Source organism: Siphateles boraxobius, unplaced genomic scaffold, assembly GCF_051911475.1.
Source record: "Siphateles boraxobius isolate OS27281-9 unplaced genomic scaffold, OSU_SipBor_1 68, whole genome shotgun sequence".
NCBI classification, from domain to species: domain Eukaryota; kingdom Metazoa; phylum Chordata; class Actinopteri; order Cypriniformes; family Leuciscidae; genus Siphateles; species Siphateles boraxobius.
The window spans coordinates 1,589,292-1,608,655 of NW_027509195.1; the positions used below are offsets into that span (position 1 = coordinate 1,589,292).

The 19,364-nt window shown below is 37.9% G+C and overlaps 1 protein-coding gene across 1 annotated transcript in view; it reads left to right on the top strand.

The window, feature by feature from the left end:
• The first annotated feature begins 18,493 nt into the window (after positions 1–18,493).
• The window catches only part of LOC143722546 (uncharacterized), a 29,809-nt gene continuing 28,938 nt past the window's right edge, over positions 18,494–19,364 (top strand). Inside the window, exon 1 of the mRNA XM_077213928.1 lies at positions 18,494–18,620. Within this exon, the coding sequence (XP_077070043.1) occupies positions 18,494–18,620 (127 nt within the window). The remainder of the gene's footprint in view (positions 18,621–19,364) is intronic.

Consider the following 19,364-nt stretch of genomic DNA (forward strand, 5'->3'; position numbering starts at 1 on the left):
CACAAAGTCATTTATATATATGTTAAAAAGTAATGGACCCAATATTGAGCCTTGGGGAACCCCGTATTTAAGTTCTTTCGTTTGGGATATATGGTTATTAATCATCACATATTGTTTCCGACCATGTAGGTAACTTTTAAACCAGTCAAGTGCTACTCTTCTAACACCATAATGATGTAATTTCCCCAGAAGAATATTAAAATCAATAGTGTCAAATGCCTTAGATAGATCAAGGAAAATATCAACACCACAATCACCCTGGTCTAAAGAATCATTGATTTTTTCAATAAGATCTAAAACAGCCATAAAGGTAGAGTTCTCTTTCCTGAAACCATACTGTGGTCTTACTAGAATAGTAACTTAACCTAATGTGTACCACTCTCTCTAATACCTTAGACAGAGATGGTAGAACAGAAATTGGACTATTATTTTTGTCACCTGATTTGTAGATTGGAGTAATTCTGGCTATTTTTGTCATGATTGGCACTATGCCATACAGAAGAGATAGGTTAATGCAATGTGTAAGTGGCTGTGCTATTATGTCTGCAACAGCTATCAGAATTTTACTACACAATCCATCAACCCCTCCCGTATGAGAACTCTTCAAATCTGTAATAATTTTATGAATTTCAAATTTATCAGTAGGTTTCATGAAGAAAGATTGCATGTAATTTCCATAGAGATAGTGTCTAAAAGAGGATTCGTTGGGAGGTCGGATTTTTTTGGCAAGATCTTCACCTAATGAAACAAAATAATCGTTAAAACTATCAGCTAATAAAGGTGAATTGTCATTTGAACATTCGTGTAACACAGCTGGCTTCTGGCCCCTGTTTAGAACTTTATTCAACACAGCCCAGGTCCTTTTGGAATCACCTTGGGCTGCATTTATATGTTCAGTATAGTAAATTTGTTTACTCTTCCTCATAAATGGGTGAGTCGATTTCTAAACTTAAAATATTTTCTTTTGTTGTCATCATTGGGATTTCTCCTGTAGAGCTTATAAAGTTTATTTTTACGTTTGATAGAGTTAAAAATCCCTTCAGTAAGCCAAGGGTGATGATCATCATTTCTGCATATGACAGTCTTCACTGGAATAGTATTGTGGATGGACTCCGTTAATTCTTGAATTAGACTGTCATAGGCAGTCTCAGGGTCACGAGTTTCATACACACTAGTCCAAACCTTACTCTCCAAGTTTTTTACCAACAAAATAATATTATCAATGATGGACTTGGATGAGTGAGTTTCTCTAGTATATCTATTAATGGTTGGTAGAAAGGAGGAGGAGTGGAGAATGTTCATGAAATCATTTTTAATAGGACCATCCCTAGAGATGTCAATATTAAAATCCCCAAGGATTATACAGTTGTGATTTTTCCTATTGATATCAAAAAGAGTTTCCTCAAATTTACTAGAAAAAGTAATAGGGTTCACATCAGGGGGGCGATACACTATGCCAACAATGAGATTACTGGTTGCGTTAATACTTATGTCAACAAACAGTGAATCTGTTTGTTCATCATCCAAGGCGAAATTGCCACAGACATTGGCCTGGAATCTTGATATAACATAAAGACATACACCTCCACCCATTCTACCTAATCTGTTCTTGTAATAAAGTTTATAGCCATTAAGGTTAAAAGAATCACAGTATGACCTATCATTTAACCAGGTTTCACTACAAGCAATTACATCAAAACTACAACCTGATGCAGACAGCATTGACACTAATTGATCATAATGTTTTGCTAGGCTTCTGATGTTAATATGGACCACCGAAAAGTTATTATTCATACTTAAGTATTTAAGATTTTCTAGGTTTTCTAGATTTTCATTTGGTTTACAAGTGATATATGCACCAATGTCACTGCAGTGCCGAATCTCCCCATCAAGATCATCTAAATCATCCAAACCCATCCAAAAACAATAGACCTAGTCCTCCATCCAACATCCATGAAAAAGCATGTACACATAAAGCATTCAATCCTAAGTACAACAAAAAATCAAAAGAAATACATACACACTTGCCTAGGTGCACTCTCTTTTGCACCTTGCTCCATTTACACCCACACCCACACACACCCTCACTTCCACACCTCCTCACAACCACAAGTAGATTTATGTAGGGCACAAACTGACACATTTGTACCATTTGATGGTAATCTCAACACCCACATTTATAAATGTAGTTAATTAGTCAATCATTGGATATGCATGAATAATTTTTGTTCATCTGCACAGGTACAATTTGCACAGGTACAAATTATAAGAATCAACCAGACCCACCTTTAAAGCATTTTAGGATTAAAGATCGAATCCCACAGTGAAAAATATCGTTAACAGTTCTCAAAGCCTATTCAAATAACCACATCATTCCTCCCTTTGAACTGTCTCCTAATTTTTAATAATTATTCTCCCTATTTTTTTTAATCAATTCAATACTTATTGTTATTTTTCTCTTTTTGCTTCCCTGGGTTTGCTCTTACTCTGTAATTGTTTTATATCAATGATTCTATTTCTCTGCACATATCCACATCAAGTGTTCCCTCTGCTGGCCATTTTGTGTTTTAACTTTTTGTCCTTTTCCCCCCACTTTTTAGAAAACTCTTTTATGGTGTTTTTATAATAATTTAATTTATTATATGTTTTCAATATACTTATCTTTTTCTTTTGGTTAGAATCACCCGTTAATGCTCTATAAAATTTTATACACTCTTATTCTTCTTCATTCAAATTTGGGAATGATGTCAATTGTTCTAGAAACATGTTTTACTCGTTCCATTAATTTCTTTACTTTCTGTAATATCTATATATTCTGCTTCTCTTCAGAGGTGATTGCTTTCGTTTCCATTAATGTCCTATAGCGAATTATCTTCTGTTTCAAATCTTCTTTTAGTAAACAAATCTCTTTTCAGCATCCATCCATGTTTTCACAACTTTTATCAGACAGGTTTTAAGTGGTGACTAAAAGAAGCAATAAAAGGTGCCTGGGATCTTCTCTCTGTCGTCCTTTCGCTCTGCTTCACTCTCACACACTCTCTAGCAGCGCCCACCTTTGTTCCCCTCTTACTCTTCTTGCAGCCCCGCCTCACTTTAAAAGAAGAGGAGTGTGGCGTCCACCACCTTTTTTCTCACACTCACACTTGCTCTTGCTATAGGGGTGAGAAACGCATCAAGCAGTCAATGCTTTTATTTTATCAAGGGTTGCATTTCTTCTAACTGTATCTCAACAGTGACAATTTGGACAACAATAATCTATATAAATTATGTCCAAATAATCTGCAAAGCCAGTTATTCTGAATGTTTTTGGTTTGTGGGAGAAGTTTTCTAGTTCTTTTCACTGAACAGGGTTCATATGATCATTCGCAACTTGTTTGTTTTCTTTTTTGCTTTTATTAATGACTTTTCTCTCTTCTTCCCTTCAAATCTCCTTCTGGCAAAACATTCTCTCCCAAAGTCCATAAAAGCAGAGAAGAGGCTCCCACTCACTCACTCTTGCTTGCAAGCACCTTTCTTTCTCTCTGTCACACACACTTACTGCTATCATAGATGCACACAGACACGTGCACACCACTCACACAGCATTACCAACCCATTTCAACAGCAACACAAACACAAAAATGCAGACATTTATCTCATAACATCAACATATACACTGCCTACAATGCAGTTTGATACATACCACTCACACTTATAACAACAACATATAATATATAACTTATACAAGCAATAAACCGGCACAACACAGCCCAGGTCAATAGACTAACACTGTTCCAACACGTGACCTGTCTGTTCAGTCCTCTCCCGTGGTGCTATTTCGAGAACAGCGGAGACCATCAAAATCTCCCCGTCAAACGTCAGCAGCTGTCCCCAGGGTCACCGTGATTTTGCCAAGTAAGACATGTTCCTGGATCAACATATTTTGTTGATCCTTGAATAACATTCCTGTCCCAAAATGTAGTCCCTACCCTATCCCCTAAACCTAACCCTACATATAACTTTTCCCTAAAATCAGAGGGAAATAATAGGTGAATAACACTGATGTTGAAGCACCTTACCTGGTTCTAAGCCTAACTGTAAACTTGTCCCTCAAATCTGATTGGTTGATCTGAAAGTTGTTCCAGGATCAACAGAGATGTTGATCCAGGAACATGTGGTACTTGGTGAAATCAGTTCACCCTGTCGTCCCCAGCTAGCTCAGAGGTCACTGCACAGCCAGCATAAAGCCCGTGCCAGTCACTTCATCAATGCTGGTGTCCCCAGAAGAGGGCGGTATCCACAGGATTTTGCACGTGCCCTATGCACATTAACTGTACAGCTCTATTGTGTGTCAGCAATTAAAAGTAACGTTAACCTTATTTCCGCATAACTTAATTCTTAATATAGGGCTATACTCTGAATTTATGGATTGTTTTTTACTTTAGTGCCTTTCAATTACATGACTGGGTGCACAATATGTAAAGTTGTTGACTTCTCTTTTAAACTTTAAAAGAGACACATGTAGCGAAGGAGAAAATGTGAGTGTGTGACATTTTTGAGGTGTCTTCTGAAACTTTAAAGGAGACCAATGTGAGAATGTTAGATTTTTTTTCTTTTTGTCAGGAGACAAGCGTTTAGAAGCAGGAGACTCAAGCTAAAGTCTCCATTTGATGATAATATAACCTTATTTATGTCAAGCAGAAAATGTGATGTGAAAGACCACTTTTTTTTATCCCTCTGGGTAGCTTCACTCTCATTCTTCCACACCATTTCAGTCAAACACAATATGCATTATCATATTTTAAGTTTTTTGTTGCACAATGATTTACAATTTTTCTCGATTGCTAACACACAATTCATGAAACTTTTCACCATTTTCTATCAACTATGAACGCAATCTCAAAACTACACACCAGCTTGTTCAAACCTCAAACTTTCACTTACAATTCAAATATTTTAGTCGAAAACATATATTCTTTTTGTCAGAATCTAACTTTTGCCTCTGATGACACACAAAACCCAACAAATACATAGACTGCGTGAAGAACACAAGTGAGATCCAGGGCCGGCGCTAGCCATTTGGGTGCCCTTAGCACAAATGCTTGGTGGTTTCTTCTGAGAAGACTTTCTCTCCCCCCAGGCAGTCGTCAGTTTGACATTTATGAGTTTGAGGGTGTACAACATCTGCTACAGCATTTACTGTATTGTGAAAGTTATGTCATCTAATGTACTGCTACTGTGTACTGTAATTATACTGTATGTGCAAGTAATTTAAAGCCCTGTAGATGAGCCTGTAGGCCAACTTTCCTCATGGTCATTCATGCACAAGAACATGGTCAACTATAATGTCCAACTTTGTATTTCATCAGGAACAAATGTGTTTTTGTCCCCCACCACTATTTCATTAATTTTCATTTTCCAATGCACACAATCACCTGTGTATTATCCTGATATTCTGATTAGTGTCATCAGTTCTGCTACTTTTTTTTGCTACAGTTTTGTTTACACATGGATAAATGTGTGCTATTTGAGTTCACAGTGTGACACTTGAGGAAATTATATTGTGTACTTGTGTTTTCTGAATGAGAGCATGATTAAACCTGTGCAAAATTATGAAATTTTTGTGTAGAGTTTTACAGAAAACATGTAGGAACTTGGAATGTGTGTGAAAACAGGTGAAATGTGTTACATGTTTTGAGAAACGTGTCTTTGTTTTGAGAACTGAAAGAATGGTTTGGGAAATTTGGCCAACTGAATCCGTTATAATGTGTTAGCAAACGACAATAGCTGTAATATAGGAAATCATGATCTATATGTATAACTGCAAAATGAGTTGTACAAGACAACATTTTCAAAGCTATACAAAGGAAAAACAAAAATCATGAAGCACTACAGTAGTGTTAAATTTGATAAAAATAAAGTATTTATCTCTAATACTAAACATCTTAAACTTATCTAATCCCTAGTGTGTTTGGAAAATCTGCTGGGCATTGAAGATAACATTAAACTAGTAACCCTTAATATTTTGAAATTAATAATGGTATTTAAATTTAATAAATAAAAAATATTTGCTTTTTTATTTAATAACTTTCTCCGAAAATAAAATTGAAGACATCTGAAGACAAACTGATAGTATCCTGATCTCAGAGAAACCTCTGTCCGAGCCATAGCCTTGTGGGCAGCACATCGACATCAAGACATCGACATCGTGGCGGTGGTGTACAGATGTAACAACATTACTAACTACATGACACCTTACCCCAGCACTGTGGAGAATCAACAACTGGCCGGCAATTTGAATGAGTTTTATTGAAAAACCTGTCTCACACACCACACTCGTTCTGACCTTCTCTCCATACACCCATCAACACCTCCAGAAACCCCCCTTTCCCCCGTCTTCAGATCTGTGAAGAAGATGTGTCGGGGCTTCCGGAAATAGAAGACAAGGAAAGCACCAGGCCCAGACGGTGTTCCACCAGCCTGTCTGAAATCCTGTGCGGTCCATGAGACAGGGAGTTCATAGGCGACCTCCGTGGTCGTGTCAAGGCTAACAGGAAACTAAGGGACGACTTCCATGTTCATGTCAGGCGAGGCAGAGAGTTTTAGGGTGACCACTGTGTCTCAGATAGGCCACCTGAAAAAAATCATAAGGGAGATTTCCTCCATTTTACTCAAATGGGTCATTTCAATAAAGTCTCTCACATACTCCTCGATAGGATGTTTTCTTTGACGGAGACGCATGACCCTCGCTGCTGGATTCATTGTAGACGGTTGTTCTGTTACGTGCAGGCAGGGACGAAGAGAGGTGAGAATCCAGTTGCAGCAGTATTTATTGAAAACAAAACAAAGATAATCAAACAGTGGGTTAAAACTAGTGATGGCAATTTCAAAACACTGCTTCATGAAGCTTCGAAACCTTTACTAATCTTTTGTTCTGAATCAATGGTGGTTCGGCGCGTGTTTCAAACTGCCAGAGTCATGTGATTTTAATAAATGAGGCTTCGAAACACTTCGAAATTTCAATGGTTCACAGTTATATTTTTAGACGTTTTAATTAGACATTAGTATAATTAAAATTAATAATGGTAGTTAATAGTCTCCAACGCCTGTGAAGAGACGACTCGACGCCTGTGAAGAGACGACTCAAAGCCGGCGATATGTTATGCCATAAATTAATACATGATTAACTAACTGTATTTTTCTATGTACATTTCCGAAATGCACTTTCTGTAAAGCTGCTTTGAGACGATGTGTATTGTGAAAAGCGCTATACAAATAGATTTGAATTGAATTGAATTATTAGATGCTTAGATAAGTGCATTTGAATGATTTTACTTTCAATAAAAAATTCACAATAGATTTGTAAAAAGTGTTTTTATGCATGTTTGGCCCGGGGTTTTGTTGCATTCACACTGTTCTGACCACCGGGGAGACGGGTGTTGGATTGTTTCGAAGCCTTGACACAATACGACACATTTGATTCAACGGTTTCAGTGTTCCACAAAGCCTTGATCTCCCAACCACTAGTTAAAACCAGGAACATGAGCAAAACAGGAACATAATCCAAAGGGCAGGGGCATAACAGCTTCACTCAACATACAAAGACAACAACTGACAAACCAAGTCTTAAACACAGGGTAATATATACATAGGATAACAAGAGGTTAAAATGGCACACCTGAAACTGACTAATCACTATGGTAACAAACAAGACACCTACAGAACCAAGGGCAAACGGAACTAAACAGGAAAGGGGAAGCAATAATACAATGAGAACAGAAAATACACTTCAAAATAAGAGTCCACAACAAGGAACCATGATACATGGATCGTGACATTGGGAGCAAGAAATCACCTGTTCAGGTAAGCTGGTGAAGTAATGAGGAATATAAGTATGTCAACAGAACTCATCAAAATAATTTGGCAACTTCTAAAGTTTAATTAAATCAATGAGTTGGAATTTTAATCTTGCAATAATGTATTTCATTAAGTTGTGTTAAAAAGTCACATGAATTTCCCTTTTTAAAAGGGTCACTGGCAAAAAAACAAACAAACAAACAAAAAAACATTCAGATTTAGGGAAAATTAAAATCGTTCCTATTATAATCTCAGTCAGTTTTCTTAGCTTGAAAAACACAGTGGTGTATGTGAGTGTAAGTAAACAGGAAACCTAAACAAAGGGCAATAGTCATTTTGTCTCAGGCTCTGAGAGATAGCATCAAAACTATGCATAGGGGAACGCAGGGCAGGTTGAGCAGTAACTTTAGACTGAGAGGTTTTATTTTCAGGCTGATTTGGTTGCTAAAATGGGAGCTGGCAAACAGCAAATCAGCTAACATCTACACAGTCTTCCGTTACGCCTTTGTGTTGTGCATGTATGAATGACTAGGAGCAGGTTGGCAGCAGAGAGGTTTTCACACAAATACAGGTAAGACTGAAGGAAGAACCCTGGCTGATCAGGCAGCAGCAGTTGCCATCGCTCACAGATAAACCCAAAGTGCAAAATCTGTGGATTTGGATTTGATCTAAATTATCAGATGGATAATACACTCCAAACCTTGCTTCCTTATCTAGTCACATAGATATACTTCTAATGTGTTCATGTTTAAATAATATGGAAAAAGGGTTTTTAGAGGAATGTGGAAGAAGTTAATGGATGCATGATGTCAAAACTTAATATGGCAACCGATTACATTTAGTTGGGAAAACCCTTCACCCTCAGGACGGTTTTTAGAATTGCAATGACATGTTATAACTTTCTAAAATGCAAGGGTTATCGGAATGTTTTAGTAGTTGATAAGCTCTCAATGTGGGAAAGAGTTAATCGCACTCTGAAAACAAGATGGGCAAAATATGGAATAACAAGACTAAAATGGGTAGATGCTCTATTATAATTTCTGTGAAGTATCCGTTCATCAGCTAACAAAGAAACTGGGCTGAGACATTTCGAGATTAGAACAGCTTGAACCGTGTCATTGCCAGGCACTCCAGATTTTGCTGAGGCAGATGAATTTAATGTCAGATTCTCTTTTGATGTATTGTATGGTTTTGACTGAAGCAATACAAAAGGCACAAAATCAAGTTCAGGATGCATGGAAGCTGTCTCTAGAGGGGGGAAATAATATTGTTCCTGGGAAAATTATTTACGGAAAGAAAAGTTCAAGTTTAGAAACATGATGAAATGGTTCCTATGTAGTTTTATTAGTCAGCCCTTAAGTTGTGAAATTGTTAGGCAAGACTAGATGGACACATATTAGTCATTATAAATTAGTTTGTACGCCCACATTTTAAATGAGACCGACTAAATGTTGTAGAATGGAGTCATGGGGAAGAACCTTGTCTTTTAGTGACTTTGGGGCCAACCTCATGATAAAGATTTGGCGGGTGGGGACTAAGATGTTTAGCCTACACCAAATTACAGTTTAGTCGCGAGCCAAAAGGTCTCTATGGTCTTTGTTTATCTCTAGAGGTTGTAACGGAGTCAAAATAATTCCAACAAAGTTTAAACAATTTCTTTTTTTCTTCAAAAACAGCAGACTGTTCTCTTTTTATGTTTTTGAAGATCGATGTCGGTGGCCTTCAAGAAGTTTGCTGAGAGAGCCCTATCGAGGTCCGAGGACACTCTGTTGAAACAACACTGGCAATCAGAATAACATAACTTCAGTCAGAGAGACGAACTTCAAAGTCTTCAACTTCAAAATGGTTCTTCTGGAGGAACAGACTGAGACATTTCACGAACAGACTGCGGAGACATTTTAAGAACAAACTACTGAGACATTTCATTAACAAGATGTGACATGTGACAGAGAAAATATGACTTCAACTCTACAGATGACACATACTGACTCCTGTCCTGTCCTGTCCAGTCCTCTTCTCATCTCTACCTGCAACAGATAAGACTCATCATTCACATGCCAGTATCACCATCACATTCTGCAGTCCAGAGACTCACCTGCCAACTTCCTGTGTGTCATTCAGTAAACTCCATTTAGATTTTACCTTTGTCTGCATTCTTTTGTTCCATGACAATGTAATTACAGAACTTATTCTCATTTACATTATAGTGCATGGCCTTTGAATGCATACAACAGTAGTAATTTTAGCTATCAATTTGACCTTAATATGAAATCTGAAGCGAATTCTTCCTGGTGCATTGAAGGGAAGAATGCAGGAAGCAGTTCTAAGCCAGATGTGTGCATTTTCCAGATGCGACAAAGCTGTTCTAACAAATTTAAGAAATTAAAACACTTGTTGTTCTAAAGGCACACACTTTGTTTGTGGTAACAAAGTGTATCTATTCTTTTCTAAGGGGTGGAAATATAGGTGTTATTTGGTTTATCTTGTTAATCCACAGGTCTATGGGTGGTTGGCTATTTAGTAATAAGTACTTAACACACTTATCTAGTCAGAGGATAGGATTATGTGAAACATCATTTAATTATGACACAAATAATTAAATCTCAAACTGTTAGGAAGGTTTTTACAATTTTTATGAGTGATCAATTTACAAAATGAAGTACAGGCACTACACAAGACATTTGAGGCCATAGCAAAACCTACACTATAGTTCTATCACTAACATTTCAGAGGAATTGCATGTAATGAGGAAGGTTGCTTTACAAAATCAAATGCTCTCGATATACTAGCTTCCCAGTGATAGGGTGATTTCTCATACGGGACGGGTTGGACAGGCCCTGTCTTTCAATAAACTCAGTTCAGATTTTACCTGTGTTTGCTATCTTCTGTTTCTAGACAATATATCATATTGTTGTTTTATTTTTGTCATTTAAAAAAATTACAAACAATATGACAAATATTATAGTTCCCAATTAAATAAACTACATTTTTCAGGTAGGCCTACAGTATAGATTTATTTAACATGTATACATTTATTGAACATCTTTTGTTTGATTAACATTAATGACAGACAGGTATTTTAGGCTGATCTCACGTTAAGTCTGAATGCTACGATCTAATAACACATAGCCTATGTGACGTAGGCCTATTCAGTTTTCACCGAGCTGTTTACATTCCTCAACTGTGCTTACTCCACATGATTGGCATTCTGAGAACTGTGTCTATATTTGATAATTTAGGCACAAAGAAAACAGAAAACGGAATTCGGGATTGCGCGCTGTCTGCAAGAGCGCTTCTGGTTTGTCATTTAACGTAATACTAAATTGAGGATTTTTTTCACAACTTACTGCTCATAATAACTAGTTAAACTCTTTTTGCAGATCCTCGTTAAATGTACACACAGGCTTTTTTTTAAATTTATTTATTTTTTTTATTTTTATTTTTTTTACATCATGGCACACTCTCTAATATCCCGCCTTCACTAACTGCAAGTTAATCGATAAAGAATTGTGACTAAATGGTAATTTTGTTCTCCGAAATAGGCTACTATCAAGTCAAGTCATGTCACCTTTATTTATATAGTGCTTTTTACAATACAGATTGTTTCAAAGCAGCTTTACAAAGATAACAGGTAAATAATGTTGTAATAATATTGTTAAACATAAAATGAAACGTTGACATGACGAAACTAAGACGAAATTGGCTCCTTTGTTTAGGCTCTTATCGCGTGACAGAAGACTGCTACTCGCTTTTATGACCACCAAGCAAAGACAATTTAGGAAAGAAGAAATACAGGACAAAACATGATTTTAACTACAAATAGAGCTGAAATACGGGACTGTCCCCAGAAAAATGGGATGTCTGGTCACCCTACCCACGGAGGAACATGCAACTTGATTGCAACTGAGTGTTGTTCACATATCCCAGACAACACTGGAAGAACACTGCACAATTTAGCTAAAGTTCTGCATGATTAGGCAGCTAAACTTAATAAGAGTGGGACTGGTTTGGATCAAAATTGGGGCCACTTTGGTATCATTTGAAAGGGCCTTTATTAGTAACGGTTTCTCATCTAACTCTTGTACATTACCATAAGAGTGTTAATTTGTTTTGAGACACTTGATTGCCATAAGTCTATCATCCGATATCAGACACATCGCCACAGACAGAGAAGACTTGGGCCCGTATTCCTAAAGAATCTAAGAATCCTTTTAGAAAACTCTTAATTTAGCTTAAAAACTTTTACGTACGAGTCTTAGCTTAAGAGCGATTCGGGACCGATCTGAGAGCAACTCTGAGTAAGGAAAAGACAAAAACTTTTATCTAAGTGAGGAGGCGGGGCTGACCCCATTGCTATGTATGACACAATCTTTTGAAGACTGTGATTGGTTGGTTGTCCAAGAAGGAAAAAAAGAGTGATTAGGGTCTATTCTAAGCCTTCACTTTGAAATGACATGCGTAATTTTTCCTATTTGACCATTCTCATACACACACACACACACATTATAATTTTGTATATAAATCATTTTTTTAATTTACCATACTGTTAATTTCCTATAAGGTATTTGATTGGATTAGAATGATAAAAATTGTTCCACTGTCTATTTAAGTGGTGTTTTGAATGTTGGTTTTAATGTAGCAAACATGGAATAAAAAACAAGAAGGACAAGAAAGCTCAACTGGACAGAGGAACAGTGTTTACTGTGGGCCCAGTTAGTGGATGAACACAAGGCCATCCTTAAAGGAAGCAGAAGCAACAGAAGCAGACATGGGAGCTTATAGCGGTTAATAATAAATTATTTACGGTTCATTCCCCCTGCTTGTGCGGAAGCCTGCTATATTCATAAATGCATTTTTTTGAGCCTGCAAGGTGGGAATGTCCAGTGGAAACAAAATGAACTGCGACACAATAAGAGGTTCTGGAATACTTTAATTGTTTGTGATCACTGCTTACAGAAGGTTGTGACAGACCCAAATCATCACTGCTGCATTGATGCATTTTCCCAGCTGCCAAATATCTTAATGTACAGTAGTGATTTAATATCTGGCACTACGACATTCCTGCGCTGTGTCGGAGATGTTATTGTGTCTCTAATAAAATCGGTCACAATTATGTAGCTGTCATTTGATTGATCATTTTTTCATATTATTCTTATTATTTAATTAACATAATTTATTCATATTATTAATTTACATAATTTATGTTAATCATTTTATTATTATTCATTTGTCAGTTATGTTTTAGATTATTTTAATTGTGTCCTTGCTCTTTTTGTCTAATCTTTTGATTGTGTGGTTCGAAGGGATGTTTTTCTTAGAGAGATAAGAGAATGTCTCCATTTCAAGGTTTTTACAGCCACAGGACAATGTTGTAAAGCAGTAATTTTCCATTGTTTTTCCTTTGTATAATAACACTTGTTGGAATTGTACTGGTCAGATGGAGATAGAGCAATTAGTGGTGTAACATTTAGACAAAGTCTGAGCATTGACAAAGCATTGAAACATACGCAACTAAGATTATTCAATAAACTGCTCTTTTTATTTTCATCACTTTGTCTCCTGCTTCTGCTCTTCCCTGGCTTACTCAGTCAAAATCTTAGGCTGATAGATAAAATATCACAACACAAATCCCATATTATTAATAAAAAAAATGTAAGTTCTAATGTCTGAGAAATTGTTTTTTCTCAGTGAATCTGAAAGATGCATACTTTAATATCCAGATAGCCCCCCATCACAGACTGTTTTTGAGGTTCGCGTTCGAAGTGGTGGCCTACCAGTATACGGTCCTAACATTCGGACTGTCCCTGGCCCTACACACTTTAACGAAGTGGATGGCTGCAGTGCAGAAGGGGATGCGCATCCTGAACTACCTCGATGACTGGCTCATCTTGGACCAGTCGGAGAAAGAATTAATCTCACAGATCCGTGCTCCTCGGCCATCTGAAATACCTAGGACTCTGACGAAATTCATCCAAGAGATCACTGTCTCCCAGCCAGAGAATCTCTTTCCTGGGAGCGGTTCTAGACTCAGCCCTAATGAGGGCATGGCTAACCCACGAGCGTGCTCAGACGGTTCAGCGGCCATAGCAACACACCACGCTCCTGTGGCTGGCCATTCCTTGGGTAGAAGCGACTTGGTCGTCCGCTTCCTTAAAGGGGCAAGGAGGCTCAACCCGACTCGTCCTCTTACCATACCCCCTTGGGACCTATCCACAGTCCTTAGGGCCCTCAAAGGTCCTCTGTTCGAGCCGCTACAGTCGGCCAAACTCCACCAGTTAAGACCGCATTACTGCTAGCATTAACATCGGTCAAGCAAGTGGGTGACATGCAAGCACTTTCCGTCAGCGCTTCCTGCCTTGAGTTTGGGCCTAATGACTCCAAGTTCATCTTCAAGCTGAGGCATGGCTATGTGCCCAAAATGCACAAGTGATTACGCTGTCCACTCTTCCCGATTCAGAAAACGAGCTTCAACTACACTTATTCTGCCCTGTTCGAGCCTTAAGAGTATACATACAGTGCTTTGCCGATTTCAGGCAGTCAGAGCAGCTCTTTGTATTCTTCAGTGGCTGCACCAAAGGTCTTCTGGTCACGAAGCAGAGACTATCCCGTTGGATAGTGGACACTATCACGCTAGCTTATGCTTTGGTGGGCCTTCAATGCCCAATCAGCATCAGAGCTCACTCCAGAGACGTGGGCTCTTCCTGGGCGCGGTCCAGTGGTGTGTCCATTGGAGACATCTGTGCGGAGGCCGACTGGTCCTCGCTGTCCACCTTCGCCAGATTTTACAACTTGGAGGTCCCTGCGCTGCAGTCACAAATCCTCTCTCTCAAGTTGGAGTTGACCAGCTATTACCCTTCCAGAGACTCCGAACCCTAGTCCGAGCCCTTTATTTTTGCTGGGCATTTCTTTCCCTTCCCTAGCCTATGTACCTCCATTTGACTACTCAATCCTCCTGGTTATTTAGCTGCAAATACTCACCTTTACATTGACCTGATGAATAGATCGCTCAGCTGCTCATCTGCGGTGATGCGTGCTGCAGTAGTGCCGTCCTATCTGGCTATAACATGACATATAGCCTATAACACGCTTTCACATGTTTATTTTTTAGCAATGTTGGGAGGAGTAAAATTTGGTTTCAACAACCAGATGCATTTACTCTTGTCTAGTTTTGTCTGGGACCACCTCCTGATGTGGTTTGAGCGATCGAATTTATATCCGTCTCAAATTCGTTTCGGAGGGCATTTGCACATGGTCTTTTCACGATCGGATAGCTATCAGATCACAGACAATGCATGAAGTGACCAGGTGTAAACAGCCCCATAGAGAGTCAGCATATTAACACCTCCGTTCTTCGAGCTAGAATTGGACAGTAGCACTGAGTTTTAGGTTCTTTTCCTGAGTCTCCTCTGGTGCATCTAGTTTGGGAGTACTTTTAACCATTGTTTGATCGCTCCTCTGAGCTCCATCTGTTATATTAGTGTTAAGTTGCTAGGCATTCTTTAGTCCTCCCTGACAGACGTTGGATGTAGCTAGGCCTTCTCTCTCTTGTTAGAGTCGTTATCAAAAGGCCTCCGTCTTCCTTGGTCACTGCTCTAGAGCATTGTTAGGCCTCCTCTCGCTATAGAGAGTCCTTCTATTAGAGGCCTCTGCTCCTTTCAGCTCTGCCCATTATTGTGTCCTGCAAGCCCTGTTATGTAACTTTTTTGACAGGCGTAGGATGTAATGTATTCGTCCTATGAGCTCAGCCAAAGGCTAAGTGGTAAGGATCCCCTTGAACCTCCTTCGCTACCGCGAGCGTTGCTAGGCCTCCTCTCGCTAGAGAGAGTTATCTTACTGAGGCCTCCGCTTCCAAAAGCTTCGCTAGGATAGCAATTGCGAGTGGTAGGCTCTCTGTGAGCCTCCTTTCAAGATGTCCTGAGCGTGGGCGTCGTTAGGTCTCTCGATTTAGAGTCTCGTCACGCTGAGGCCTCCGTTACTAGAGCTCAGCTAATGTTTGAACTCAGCCCAAGTTCCCTTTCGAAAGGGAACGTCTCAGGTTACGCATGGTACCATGGTTCCCTGAGAAGGGGAACGAGACGCTGTGTTCCCTTTGCCATGCTTCTGGTATTCCTGCACACATCTCCTTCAGACATTAACTGAATGACGAATTTCACAGGTGCCCTTTTATACTCACAGTCCCACCAGTGGTGACGTCATAGGCTGCCGCCTGCAAATGTGAAGTACATTGTCATGTTTAGACTCATGCCGGAGGCATTCCCCATAGCGCCCACTAGGGGACGCAGCAGCACATTCCCCTTCTCTTCCCTTCCATGGTTACATGCGCATCCACGTTTCATGCATTGGAATTGTTCAAGGAAAACCCAGTTTAATTCACACAGTATTCCAATAAATATTTTTTACACTTCTCTCAGATGTATTAAATTTATACTGCTTGTTTGTAATGGGAAAATATTATTTGTGTCCCTTTTATTCCTCAATAGAAGGCTCCTCAGAATAATAGGCCCCTTCAATGTGATTTTCTTACACAGCATTGATAAATACCTACTGCACTTCTTTTTATACACCAGCCATCTAGTGGTTATACAAAGTTATGCAGCATTCAACTAGATGCACATTACTGTGTTAATGCATGATCTGTTTTAATGCAATGTATAGAATGTATTATATATATATATATATATATATATATATATATATATATATATATATATATATATATATATTACAAAGGGTTCAATTGCAATCACATGGTGCTGCTAACAAGCAGAGGTGGGCACAAATACATCAAAAACTATTTTGTTACAAAATACAAATACTGGCACATGAAATGTAACAAAATAAAATACAAAATACTGATATGAAAAATCTATTAAATAAAATACAAGTAATTAGTATTTTGAAAATACAAAAATACTCTCACAATAATCTTAAGGCTTTTTTTATTACTGAAAGGTCAATAACACAAATATGAGAAATGTGTAAATTCAAAATGGCGTAGTAGCAAAATAAAAAAGTATGGGCATTTCACTAAATCTCTACAGGGGCTGAAATAGCTCCCTCTGACGTAAATGGCATGTATAGCTAAGTTCACATCAATGGTGTGGTAGGCTGCCCTTAATAGCAAAACGTGTTTGATGTAGGCTACGTAGCCATATTATCACCGTTAGTCTACTCGTTCCTTAAAGGACAAGTTCAGTATTTTACACTTAAAGCCCTGTTTTAAGATCGTTTCTGATGAAATAGAACGGTTAAGATTGAAATTTGGACAAATGCTGCTGTCCCGAGAATTTTAGGTTTTTGTGTTAGCACCCCCGTTTCCGTCGGCAGAGTAATACCGTTACCTCACAGAACATCCAATACAAGTCAATGGAGTTGGACAAAAACTACAATAAAACCTGTTGGAAAGCAACTTTTGCAGCGATTTTTGTGTAAAAATAACAGACCGAGAATTTTCATCACAAAATCAAAATTCCATTTTAATCATAATATATTTGATTAATCATATTAATCATAATATGTGTGGGTTTGTTTTACACACGAGACTCTAACTGTCCTGACCGCGAATGCCTTTAGTAGAATCGCGCTGCGTGCGCAATTACTGAAAAAACAATAGGATTGATGATTATTTTATACAAAATCAATATCAATATTTCTCATTATTTCTCTTTAAAAACTGCAGATGGATGTTATATTGTGAACGCTTGCTTAGCATGGAGATTTCAGTGGAGTTACGACAGACGCGCTGTTTCATAGTAGGTAGGGCCTATGATGTCCTTTTATGAATGCCAAACACAGTGCATTGGTCTCATAAGGCACAATTATTTTCTCTATAATGCCGTTCAGTGTGCATTATGTGTGTGTGTAGACTGTATATTTTTCACAAAACACTTTACCTTAATGCTGTTTTTAAGAGTTCAAAACTCATTCACTTCTTGGAGGGAGCCCGGTCTACAGGGTGTCACGTGATTTTCGTGCATCTAACCTGGACATTGCCATTGCCAACATCAGACCGAAAATATGGCAAAATCATTTACTATGGGGATTTTAGTATTTGAAATACACTAAATACACTCCCTCAAAATATTTTGTTACAAACTACATTTTATTTTTTCCACACCTGCAAAATACAAATTACAAAATACACTAAAGTAATTAAATACGTATTTAAAATACATTTAATTGAAATACTGCCCATGTCTGCTAACAAGTATGACTGCTGCCAAATATTTCTGTTTACCCAATCCACTGAGGAAACGTAGAAAAAAAATATCTTTCTTTCAAAATTCCTTGTGCAAATGAGGGGTTTACATTCAGTTTACTTTGGAGGAAATTATCATTGCTTAATTAGTTTCAGATTTGTGATTGTTTTGGATATAGGCTAATCTAAATCAAACTGTTATGTGGAGAAAAGTATTTTACCCCATTGAGGACATTCAAAAGTAAGTTTGAATATCTAGAAAAAAAAACACAAAAAAAAACCTTTTGCAAGCAACACATAGAGTTCTTTGATTGTATTACACAGACCTCCTTGGATCTTTACATTTTTTTAAGGTGCCCACTGTTCTGTTATTGTTTGCCAAAACAGATCATCCCGCCCCAAACTCATGCCATTGGTTGAGTGCTAACTCAAATACTTTCTAGTTTTAAGAAAAGTACGATGTTCCAGCAGAGTTCATTGTATGATCGCAGGTCTGAGAGGATGACAGCTCGAGTGTATTGCGCTGTGTTATTGTGTCTGTCTGGATGCTGGAGCTCAACAGAAGCTGCTCTAGGACGAAACACAGGTGAGATACATGTTCTTTTAACTTCATTACACAGTCTGAAGAAATCCATAAACAAGTGCCTTACAAAATATGACATCTCAGCACATTACAATTCACAAACATACAGTACAGACATCCAGTGAAAGATGAACTTTGTATGCTTTATCTATTACTTTTTTTATATTTTTTCCATCGTACAATGAAAACATATATTTTTTTTCTTTTATACAGTAAAATTAGAACATGAATGTTAAATGTTTTATATTGGTTACAAAACATTATAAGACATGTTTGCCATTAATCTGAATTTGAGTTTTGACTTGCTGACAGATGCTGAAACAAACTATTATTAACCTGGTATCCCCTAATGATGTTCTTCTGTAGCGGTCGGTTACTCTCCGGGGAAGGTGACGGTCGTGGGCTCCAGTGGAGGATGTGTTTCTCATAGAGACTGCTCTGGAGGATACAAATGCTGTGGGGCCGTGTGTGTGCCGCCTGCTTTCAGTGAGTTTAAATTATGGATAATAATATTAGAGGTCTTTCAAAAGGAACACTGAAAAAAATGGTGTACTGTAGAAACAGTTTTAGTTTAGAAATTGCTAGTAATGTTTAAAAATAATTACAAAGAAACAGCAAGTAATTGAATAAAACATGACATTTTAAAGTAGAAAGACTGATATAAACATTATAGTTCTTTCTTTTAAAACGTCTTCCAACAATATGTACAACTTTCTTTTTTACAAAAATATTTTTTTACAGAGAAAA